Genomic DNA, 12,278 nt, shown 5'->3' with positions numbered 1-12,278 from the left:
ACTAGGTTCTCAGGTTCTTCAACGCACCGGATCTACCTATTCATGATTAGTGCAAACCACATCCTAAAACTGAGGGGGGGGGGGGGGGAAGTCAGAAAGCTTGAAAGAAGATTATGTAGAGCATGTGCAGGATGCAGACCCATCTCTCAGAGCCTAAAAAGTCTTCTGGGAAGCCTTGCTGGTACAGCAGACTTTTTCAACATCCAGAAATAATATTTAACATGGAGGAGGCAAGAAAGGAGTGCAAATTTTCCTTCTGCACAGCTTCTTTCTTATCCCATGCTGTGAAAACAGCAACTAACATTTTCAGTAAACAGGACAAAGGTTACAGTCTAAAGCTCAGCAACAGACAGGGCATGAGGAAGGTTAAGAGCAAGGTATCATTTTCTTTTCCTCCTTCTCCTCAACAATTCTACCTATTCTTCAGAAGGCCCCTAGACCTGTAGCGCAGGAACCCGTCCAGATCCTGCAACCACCACACACAACGCACAGCCGCTCACCTTCTCCCAAGGCAAGTGCTTTGGAGAGTGCTATTGCAGAAGTCCACAACCAGGGGAGATTTCTGGCTAAATTTAGATTAGATATCCATAAAGAGGGTTCACTCTGTGCATCTGACCAAGATTTGTGGGACTTGTGAAAAGGAACCTCTGAATGGGATTTGGAAGAAAGGAGAAAGGCTTAAGCAAGCTGGAAGCAAAGGCATTTTTATCCAGCTTGCAAACTAATGATGGATAGGTGGAAGGGGTGGAGATCAACTCCACTTCAGACAACCAAAGACATACTTTTTTTGAGTTTCTCTACACATAAGACTTCCCTAGTGTGAGAAGAGGAACGAGCAAGACGTAAGGAAGAATGAAATAGGAAACAGAGAACAATTTCTTAGCTACAACATTAGAGGGATGACCCTCAAATTGCTGGGCATTTCCCTACACTGTGCTCAGATTTGTGCTCTGGCCCACAATCACAGACAACACTGAAAATGCTCAGTTAATATTAGTATAGAAGCATGAGCCCTACAGAAGTACCAACTTTAAAAAAAATAGTGCATACACTTAAAACGAATAAGGAGACTTAAGAAAAAAATCCCTTCAAACCATAGATACTGGCTGCATTTTCCTACTGGATTTGCACTGGTGTTCAACAGATCCACTCTACTAAAGAAAGGCCCTTTCCATTGTGGAGTTTCAAACTCAATTCCCAGTTCCATTAGGGAGTCTTTTTTTTTTCCCACCCTTGTCTACCAAATAAATTATAAAAGGCTAAATTACAGTCATGCAGCTGTAAGAATATTATCAAAGTGCAAGAGAGCAATCTTATCGTGATGTTTGTACAGAGTCTGCTATGAACGCGTGCTGGGGAGTTTCATGAGCAAGACCGTGCTTCCCATTACAACACTACAGAGTTGTAAGTGGGACCTTCCTAAGACCCTGACTTTAGAGTCCTATACTTACTTGGCTCCTGAGGGACAGGTGTATGTGCTAAAGCCCAAAACAGGAATTCTTAAATACATCCCCAATTCCTTGGCCACAAAGACCATATATCCTACTGAAAGGGGACTGCATTACCAAGGGCCTGAAACAAGCACTAGTTCTGTGAAACCTCCTGTAGGTAATACACACTTTCAAGACTTCCCCCAAAGCTGGGGACTCCCGTTCACTACTCCCATCTTTGATAACATAACAAGCAACACAAAGCATCTTCTGAAAAGAGGTTTTTAAACATACACGCTTTATTCAGCAAAAGCATGACAAAGATCCCCGTGACATCTTTTTCCGACAATTTTTCTATTCAGCCCTTTGTATCAAGTCCCAAGATCATCTCTTCCTGCCCTGTTTTGCCTTCTCATTGAAGAACCATTAAAGCAGACCCCATTCTTCTGTACCTTCCAGTTTCTTTTGTCATACGATCTTCTAGCCAGGACCTCAAGGCTGGCTACCGCGCTTTTAAGTCCTGGCCTGCAAGACAGCTTTCTTGCAACTCAGTCATTTCTTTCAAAAAAAGCTGCTGCAGCACCCAGACCAGGTTATTCAGGACCTGGTCGCCCTTTCACATCCTTGCTGAGTCTTCTCTATATTGCTCTGCACCTCTTAAAATTTCTGTAAATGCAGTCCATCAGGGAGGTAAGAAGATAACAGAGAGGGCACAAAACAGTCTTAGGGCACAAAGACATATTTAGTGTTGGCTGTGGACAGTGACAGTGATAACTGGCTTACATACGGCAATGATAACTTCAGTTAGCTGTTGACAAGTTTTCTAACAATAGCCTGCCTAGGGAAGACTAGAGTCCCCATCACAAGAAATTTTGAAGAACAAGTTAAACAAACACACTGGGAATACTTTTGATTCAGATGACATTGGCTTAGGGTAGAGAGGCATAGGGCTACATCACCTCTCATAAACCGTTCATCTTGTATTATCTGTTAAAATGGTGTTTGCAATCTGGAAGAGATACATACAAGAACAGATTAAAGAGAAAATGTGGGGATTGCACATCAATCAGCAGTTCCTTTGGGAAGTTATGTTAGAGCATTTGCAAGCAAAAAAGGGAAGATGATGAGTGGAAGATTAGTGATTGCAAAGCCATGTAACAGAAAAACATTCTCAAGTAGTTTCCTGCTGGTAAAGAGACAACAATAGCCAGTAAATAACCAAGCTGCTGTCAAAGGCTCAGGTTAGGATCTGTCAGCACTGCGAGCTATTTGCTCAAATACGGATGTATTTCCAGGAAGACCATCCTAGGAAAAGTGTCAGAATATCCATTTTACACATACAGAGATGCTGTTGTCCCCAGTGATTTCAATACATCCGAAATGACAATACAAGGAGACTGCAATAGTCCAGTCAGCCATCTGATTATCAGATTATCATCAAAGTGACCAAGTCCATCCAAAGAGAGTAGATTCCTTCCCCTTGCAATCCAAACTCAGGCTTTTGTTAACAGGTCGCCTTCTCAGCCTGGACAGCACAGTATCACCTCCTTCAGAGCACACTTAAACACAGGATTCTTCTTCTGTAATTGCCATTTCTGAACATCTGACGCATATTTGTCAGGTGGATAGTGTTGCTGTCCAGTCAGGAGGATTGTTTCTAGAGTCAGACTCCTGCAAAGATTCAAACTGTGCAAACAAATGAGTATTACATTAAAAAACTGCAAAAGAATACCATAGGCACTGTGGAGCCCCCAAAGAGACGGGAGAGGAGGGAGACAGGGAGAGCTGCCTGCACAGGAGAATTACAAAGGGCATGGAGAGTCTAAAGGGGTATGGACATGGTCAAGTCTCAACCCTGTGATTCAAGGACTATGAAATTCTGATCAACAATTAGGAAGATAGTTATATTACAAATATAAGGGAAGAAGTAGTCTTGTACATAAGTTAAGAAACAGAATTCAACTACATAGTGCACACTATTCACCAGTTCATGTTCACCTACTTGCTCATTTCAGGACATGGTTTAGGGGGCATGGTTAATGGTTGGACTCGATGATCTTGAAGGTCTTTTCCAACCGAAATGATTCTATGATTCTATGATTCATTCATCCCAAGTAATCACATTTAAAGGCCTTCATTCATGGTTAGGCAGGATTACAGTTTAAGCTTACAAACCCCACTCCAGGGCTGGAAAAAAATATCTGTGTTAAGATGAGCCCCTACAGCTACACTTCACAGGCAGATTTCAAATGGTGCTCCCCTACAGAACTGCAAAGATCACACCTACCTTCTGTATGGGACCAGTGTAAAATCACCACTTCTTACAGACTGATTCTAACTAAATACCAGGTTTGCACTGGTCTGCCAAAATCAGAGAACACTGTGCCCGTTACTCAGCTGCTGTGTCAGCAAAGCACATTCGAATTCCCAAGGACAGGCAGCAAGGAGGATTTGAGGAGCCATAATTTTAGCATTAGGAACATTGCTTCTCACCATGCCTTCAGGAGGCAGCTGGCTCCACCAGACAGACCTTCCTGTCTAGCTTCAGCATCTGGAACAGATCACAGAGCTACACCACAGACACTAGCCAAGGTCTGACAATGTTTTCACACCACGCCCTTCAAAACCAAATTGAAACTAGACCCACCAGTGCCTTGACCACTGGGTCAAGGTGAGCCAGCTAGCTCCCCACAGTCCCTCTTCTCCTATGCATTTGCCCTCAGTCAGAAGGTTTCATTCTGATTTCATTTCCACCCCCCGACACAGCTGACAGAACTACATGTGAGGCTAGATTAAAATAACTGACCCGCTCAAGATGGCAGAGGAGCAAATGCCAAGCTGTCCCATTTTGTATCACATACTCAGTCCTAGGAGGACTGCATGCCAAGGCTAGGAAACCTAGGATAAGTCCCAGCCATGTAGTAGCAGCAGTGGTGCAGGCATAGTGACCCAGTGTGCGGCATGGGCAGGGCAGAACACCCTGCTACAGCACCTACAGACACATCCTTGGGTAAAGCAAGAGGCAACAGGTTCACCTTGGTAGTGCTGTTCTCTGAAGGCCCCTTGTCACAGAGACATCCCTTCTGCATACTCAAATACACACCGCACCGCTTGGCAACCTCTAGCAGTGTTTTCATGTAGGTAGACCACGATTAGGAATCAGGGCCCCAACTTTCAGTTCCTTTCTGTAGACAAGAGATGACATCACTGAAAGCAGTAAATAGGCAGGTGTGTTAATGAAGCTATCCAGAGCCCTACCTGAAAAACTTTAAGCCCATTCTTTCCATGTTGTTCTTGTTATTCTTATATCTAACTAGATGCATGTTTGTAATCCTTGATGCAACGCCTTTCTGCTTGTAATATTACACAGTTACGACAAAAAGTGACGTCTCAGGGATTACACTATGTTTTCACAAGTACAATGTAAAACAAAATGAAGTTACAATGAGAGCCAGGAGTTCCACTCCCCTGACAGCACTAACTGCTGGAAAAATAAAAATACTCCCAGCATTTAAAGCATTGAACTATTGTAGGAATAATACCTAAATAGTAATGTCATTCTGCACACTTCAAGCCACAAAACCCACAACCTGTATGAAACTAATTCTGTTCCATTCCTTACTTTCAAGGCCTGGCTCTGAAGTAATTAATACTTCATATGAAACTGTTTGCAGAGCATGTTCCAGAGTCTGCATAAGGATAGTGCCAAGAAAAAAAAAAAACAAACCTGGGGTCAGAGAAGACCACTTTATTCCAAGAACAAAGCATGTCTGGTACTGAACACACAGCCCTCAGCCATTACACTTTGCATTTGAGGTGAGAATTTAAGAGTAGAAGCTCTCTGGCTCAGGTGAACTGCATGTGTCTGGTTTGAAAACCCATCAAACACACAGCAGAGATGTGGATACTCAAGCAAGTGGTGCTCCTTTTCACTCTCTCCTCTGGTGACAGTATCAGTCCTGATCAGCTGAGAAACAGTCAGGTTTTTGCAATGGCCATCTCAGAAAAGGGTGGCACCTCCAGGGTCCACACAGCCCATTACAGCTGCTTTGTTTTTCTTTACTTTACACACACCTTCATAACACAGAAAACAAATGAGACATCAACAAGAATAACCCCTTGTCTGTAGAGACTTTACAACCTCCTTTCTCCCTTAATACTGTAACTGCTCATAACTCTTCCTCCTCCCCTTTTTCCTTCTCAAACACACAGAGGAAGGATTTCATTTTTAAAGAACCATTTTAATAATGTCAGACAAAAATCAAAGGAAGAAACCACATATTACAAAAATACTCAATTCCATCATCTTAATCTTTTGTTGTTTAAATCTCACCAAGGAGTTTGCATGATTGACATCAAAACCATAAGAATCAAAAAGAAGATTCTGTCTGCTGCAGAAAGTCAGCTTTACTAACAGAGTTTGTGCATCTTTGCAAATACCAGGCACTTACAAAGACCATCAGTTTACTGGAACAAAACAGAAGATGTGAATTAATGACTAAGAGAGAGTTAAAATTCTTTAACTTAAAGCCTTCCACTTCCAAGGTGCTGGCCTATGAAAACAGGTACTCCAGGCCCATTAGAGGAAAGGGGAAAAAAAAAAACCAAAAGAAAAAAAAAGGATCCATTAAAGGAAAAATGGCTTATTTTAAGACTACGTTCTGCAGGCAGGTTAATCAGAGGCTATGGTCCAACCGAAACAGCCTAAATTTTACGTATGTCCTTGTACTTATCAATTTACTTAAAATCTTCAGAGATAGCAGAAAGGAAGCAGTAAATTGACTTTCCAAAAAGGGATAGATGCAGACTACAAGGTCCCTCTCCATGTTACTGCTGTTTGGACCAGCTTCCATTTGAGTGCTCTCTTCCACAGTTCTTCTAACTGCTCCCCTAAGAAACCAATGGAAATTTTTCCAAGGTTACTTGCATGGAGGTAAAAAAAAATGAGGTCCGCTCAATGTTGGCAGTGAGCCCATTCATTCTAAAATGATATTGATACTAACCAGGTGATAAAATCAGCTGAAAGTGTCTAGTCTATTGGCAGCTTTGACCTACCAGTCCACATGAGTAAAAACAGCAAGCTAGTGGGATTCTGCACCCCTTTTGTAGGCTCCTCTCCAGTTGCAAAACATGGTAAAAAAAAAAAAGTGTAAGAGAATTCCTGTAATGTAAGCAGCCTACAAGGACTACATTTTTAGTAGACTGATGCGAACGTTATCTTCCAGTTGAGTTCAATTTCACAGTCCATGGCAGATTCCAAAGCTACAGCTTTTATTTGTTAAGAGAATTTCAGTATTTAACTCTGGCAGAAAGTCTTTAAAAAGTTGCCTCAGCTAAACAACTTACTGATTAACACTGAGTCTTTAAAAAAGGGAAGTATGGTTTGAGAGAAAGGGAAGCAAAGTGGGGGGAAGATAGGGAAATACTCAAATTATTATAGATGGTTCAGCCATATGTCTCTAACAAAGAGTTGGGGGGCATAATTTTCATACTGTGTGGTTGCATTGATGTTAGGTTTGTCTACAAATTCTATCTCACATGGCTGGGTGCTGCAAGGAGAACGCTCCAGCTCCAACACTGTTATGTTGTTTGGCACCGATGAAACAAGTATATTCCTTGGAACATAAAGGGTCAACTGAGGACCACGTGCTGGCCAGTAGCGACCAAGATTAAAGCCGTTGATCCAAATTTGCCCCTGTTAAGAGAAAAAGAAAAAAATAATGACATTTTAATAATTTGACAGAGATCAAACGACAAAATAGCTTTAAGCATAATGCTCTTCACATAACTGAATTTCCTCCATCTTTCAGTTTGATAGAACACAAGGATAGAAAATCTGTTCAAGAAAATTCTAATGACAGTCGAAAGAATCTAAACTCCCTGATGAGTTAAAGCCATCATTAATATTTGAAAAGAAAGCAGTCAAATACTGCAGTAATTCCAAATATGACAATACTTAGGAAAACAGAACTGCAGGTTCCTGGCACCGAATTTTGCACCAAGTTTAAGACAAAAGCAAACCTGAAAACTGTATTTGCTTGGAGCTGATTGTTAAAAGGACAAAGAACTCACATAAGAAGAAAGCAGATCCTATTTCTATTGTGGCTCTCAGTACAAGTGTAGGACTACAGCACCTTGGTAGTTCCTTCCTGTTGCATGATTTCATGAAAAAGATACAGCTTGTCTGGACACCTGAAATTCAGATGTCTATTATATTGTAACAGCTTAGTCAACAAAAGAGCTTGTGAAACCACACTGCAAGAGAGTACTGTATTTTGTTGTAGTTACCTACAAAATCTTTGGACGTCTGCTAGCATTAATTTAAGTTCAATGAAATTGTGGTTAACTTGGCATACAAACTCTTTAATTTACTTTTCACAGTGGAAGTGGCCAAAACCCCTAGTTCAAAATACTGTTCTAACATTATAAATACCTTAAGTTTAAAAGATAAAATGAAATTGGGCAAGGGGAAAAAGAAAAAAGTCAAAACAGTCATTTATACACCACGAAACAGACACATTGAAGTGACACAAATGCAGATTTTTCCAAAAGTCTATAAATTGGTGAGTTGCAGAACGTTTAGTAAAACTGTAAACAGACTCCTAGTGAGCTGAGCTGAATCTTGGTTCATTAAGCAAGACAGAAGGGAAGATATACAGCTGATTTGGACAAATAATTTGCTTTTACTCCTCCTAAGTGTCCTTTCACCATAAGTCAGACAATAGTTCAGTGGACAAGAAAAGGGATGGGAACAGATAATTTTATCTGTGTTTTCCCTCTTGCTTTGGCCTTTGGTAATTAGAATATAGAGGGAAAAACAAACTAACTCATAGCATTGATGTACACTGATAAAAATAATAAAATAGTCTGAATCAGTGGAAAGTAGGGACTTTTACTGCACTCTGATTTATAAAATTGTCTGGGACAGCTGAAATCAGAATAATACTTTTAAAGGATTTACAGAAGCACAATTGTAATATAGTGAGTATTGCTGTTCAAGCTGTTTTGGAGGTATTTTTCTTGTATTTTCTTTCTCAAGTATTTATGAGAACAAGTTTTATGAAACTCACATGAGAAATTTTATAAGGAGTTGGTACATTTGCAAATGCAGGTGAGTTATTTCATCTCTGTATCCACTTCCGTGGTATAAGATCCTATCTTGCACAGTCTGCCAAGGTGTTAATAAACTTTGCCCTCAAACTTTTTTTTTTTTTTAAATCAAGTTTATCTTGCTTTGTGGCTTGTTTCTGCTGTATTAAAAGGCAAGGGAAGAGCTATTTATTCAAGCTCACTACTTCTGTAGTAGTTTTAGAAGAAAACATGGCATTAATGCAACCTCCACACACACAAGATAAATTAGCAAGTGCACCACTAGACAGTAGCCTACCTACTACAGAGAGTGACTGTAACCCTGTGGCAAGTAGGAGTTTACTGTAGGAATGAACTGCATTAGAGTTCTAATGCAGGAGGTATAAACAGGTCTCTGTTCCCGATCTTAATCAGTCACTGTAACTCATTTTTCCAGTAAAGCTATGAATTTAATTTCTCACTACCAAACTGTCTTTATTAACACTGCAGTTTCTAAAGACTGCACACTCAGGAATTTGCATGCCCTAAACCAGCAAATCATTACACTATATACACTACCAATAAACATGCCCTAGACAAACTAAAGGAGGGAGATCTCTATCTTCAGTAACAGGATTTCCTTCAGCAGGGTCAGCAAATACAACCCATGATTCCACAGAAAACAAGAACAGTCCTGACTCAAAATCCTCTTTTCTGTCAAAGAAAAAAAAAGTCCAATAAATCTAACCATACATTTAGAGGCATGTATGCTTAAGGACATTGTGCTTTCTCAAGGGAGCGTAGAGAAAGTTTTGTTAATAGTGAAGGGTTTAAAAACCACTGAGGGCAAGCAAGCTACAACATAGGTCATGACTGTTAATGCTGTACCCTTCCTTTCAGACTATCCAGCATGCCACATTCCTTGTCTTAATATGCAAAGGCAGGACCATCATTAGAACTATATGTTTTCTCAGTAAGTGTTGTTTCTGTGGTTTTCCAACTACTCAAATAGGTGAGGTTTGACCCCTATTAAGAGTCCCTCTCCACACCTTGGCATCAGCAATTTATACAGTGCCACTCAAGGAATTAAGGCCCAGATACAGCAGGACCTAAGTGGAATTTACACCCTTAAGGCCCTCTGCCTTAAAGGCATTTGCTTATTGGTAAAGTTATCAGGAAGTCTCGGTTTCCACACCCAGTATCACCTCAATCTTACTACTCCTGGGTATCTTATTTAAAACTTTGGTCCAACCCATATAAAGCTTGAAAGATCAATTCAATAGCCCTACTTACAGTTCGTCTGGGATCTCTTCACCTTCACTTCTTTAGATGGTATACAAAGTATGTAAAACAGAGGTTTCTACAGATCAGAGGAAAAGATTTCCACCACTACATAAGAATTCTTGGACTCATTTGCCAACAGGCAGGTATGGTCATCTCGCTTCCTGAAGATTTATGATTCTTGGGGTCACAGAATTTACTGCAAAAGTCTCAGATTCCAGTTCCTGTGCAAAGAGCTATTTTGGGATTTTATTCAGTGATTGTGTAAGACATGCACATACATAGGAACAGGGACTAAGTCAAGACTTCCTCATCCAAGCTCAGTGCCAGCAACGCTGAAAGCGCTTGCAATGAATCAGTCTTCTGCATATTGGGAAGTGCTTTAGCCACTACAATGCTATAGATAGATCACCAACAACCCCTTCTCCTATTCTGTTTTAATAGCAGTAAATTAATTGTTTCAGAAAGGCATAATTTTGCTACCTAACACTATCACAGGCACTTCCCTGAAGCCTGAACTTAAATACTTTGGTCTCCAAGAGGAGTGGTACTTCAGTGCACACATTCTGCTCTCTGCCTCCCACCAGCTAGTTGAGCTGGTCCTTACCCATCCTGCATGCTGGCTGTTTCAGACATAGTGCTGTGAAAACACACTCTTTGCTGCTCTAGCTACCCTCCAGCCCTATGAGAAGTTCCCATTAACAGAGATCTGCCCACAAGCTTCTCATAACAGTGCTCTCTGATCCGTTCAGTCCAGTTACAGGTACCCTCCAGAAGACAAGCAGTAACATCTTCCACACACTGGATCTGTATCTATGGGCACAACACCAGTAGTTGTGTCCAGCACTCTCTGTGCTTTGTTACAGGATCCACAGTTCCTCACACAGCACCGCCAGTATGTTCTTAGTTACTTTTAATCAATTAATATAGCCAGGAGAGCGTCCTGTAGCATCTCACTTTCTCCAGAATAAAAGAATTGTTTTATCTCAGGGCATGTATTCACTCCCTCCCTCCAAAAAGCCGCTTCTGCTCCACATCTCAAAACAAAAAACTCCCACAACTAAACGCAGCATTTCTAAATAGCCTGAAATTTCATCTTTCTCACTGTTGAAAATCTAGGGTTTGGGGTTTTTTGTGACGCTCCACTTTCTAGACCAATACCATGTATCTTTTGAATATATGTTTCCCTTCTCTTAATGGTTTATCTCCAGATTTACTTAAAGGACTGTCATGGTTTCAGCCCAGCCGGTAACAAAGGACCACGCACCCGCTCGCTCACTCCTCCCGCCCCCCTCCAGTGGGATAGGGAGGAGACGGAGGAGAAAAAAGAAAAAAAACCTGGAACCTCGAGGGTTCCTCGAGGGCAGTTTACTGGGACAACACAAAAAAAAGGTTACAACAACAACAACGGTACTAATGAAAGAATATACAAAAAGAGTGATGCACAGTGCAACTGCTCACCACCTGGAACCCGATGCTCTGCCACGTCCCCCACTGAAAGTCGAGAGCCCTCCCCCCGGGCCGCTCCCCAGTTATATACTGAGCATGATGTCACATGGTATGGAATAGCTCCTTGGCTAGTTTAGGTCAGCTGCCCTGGCTATGCCCCCCACCTCCCATGTTCCTGTAAAAATTAACTCTATCCCAGCTGAACCCAAGACATTATCCACCCCTTATTCTATACCATCTACATCATACCCAGATCTTACATTTTCCAATCAACTACTACCACTTTCCTTGTCTTATACATATATGTATATGGACACCCCCCCCCCCCCAAAATTGTATTCCCTTAGTCGATGGGCTATCCCTCCAATGTGTCCATCAATTTTATTTAGTCCATGACTTTGGGGCTCCATCTGTTGTAACAGTTCTTCAGGATAAAAGAGATGGTGTGAGGTGTTAGGTTGTTGTATGCTGCCTCTGGAACTTGTGGCTGGTACATTTGGTGCAACCCACACCCTTGGCCTGCAGGTCGAAGAGGTTGATCTTGAGGAAATTGCTGGGCGCCAGTTCAAGTTCTATCACTGTCGTACTTGGCTCAGTTTCAAAGTCCATCCTTCAGTCATTTGGGTAATTCTTACAGTAATACCCTTGATATGGCATATAGACACTATAGATACAATGACATACATTGGCAGGTTATTTAGCAGTTAAATATCATACAGCCTAATTCACCGGCTATTCTCTCCCAAAATCAAATCTCCCTGAGGTACACATCGAACTTCCCCATCCTTCTGCATCACCCACCAGGTGTACCCAGGTCCCTGGGCAAAAACAATGCCTTGGATGGGTTTGTCTCTGCTTGAGGGGGGACTAACCCAGACTGTCTTTCCTAACATACTCCTCATGCGCACTACAGGGACTTTATCCTCTTCTACAGTATGTGGAAGTCTTGGTTGGGCGGGGCCAGCCCGATTGGCGGATCCTCTAGTATTAACTAACCAGGTGGCTTTTGTTAAATGTGTATCCCAATGTTTGAAAGTTCCACCCCCCATT

At 41.5% G+C, this 12,278-nt stretch overlaps 1 protein-coding gene across 1 annotated transcript in view; it reads right to left on the bottom strand.

Annotated features, from left to right (window-relative positions):
• Window positions 1–5,163: 5,163 nt before the first annotated feature.
• The window catches only part of GLB1 (galactosidase beta 1), a 55,384-nt gene continuing 48,269 nt past the window's right edge, over window positions 5,164–12,278 (bottom strand). The window contains exon 16 of the mRNA XM_052793979.1: window positions 5,164–7,125. Within this exon, the coding sequence (XP_052649939.1) occupies window positions 6,865–7,125 (261 nt within the window). The 3' untranslated portion in view covers window positions 5,164–6,864. The remainder of the gene's footprint in view (window positions 7,126–12,278) is intronic.

The sequence above is a fragment of the Harpia harpyja genome, chromosome 1 (assembly GCF_026419915.1).
Source record: "Harpia harpyja isolate bHarHar1 chromosome 1, bHarHar1 primary haplotype, whole genome shotgun sequence".
Taxonomy (NCBI): Eukaryota; Metazoa; Chordata; class Aves; order Accipitriformes; family Accipitridae; genus Harpia; species Harpia harpyja.
This window is presented reverse-complemented; position numbering and strand designations above follow the sequence as displayed.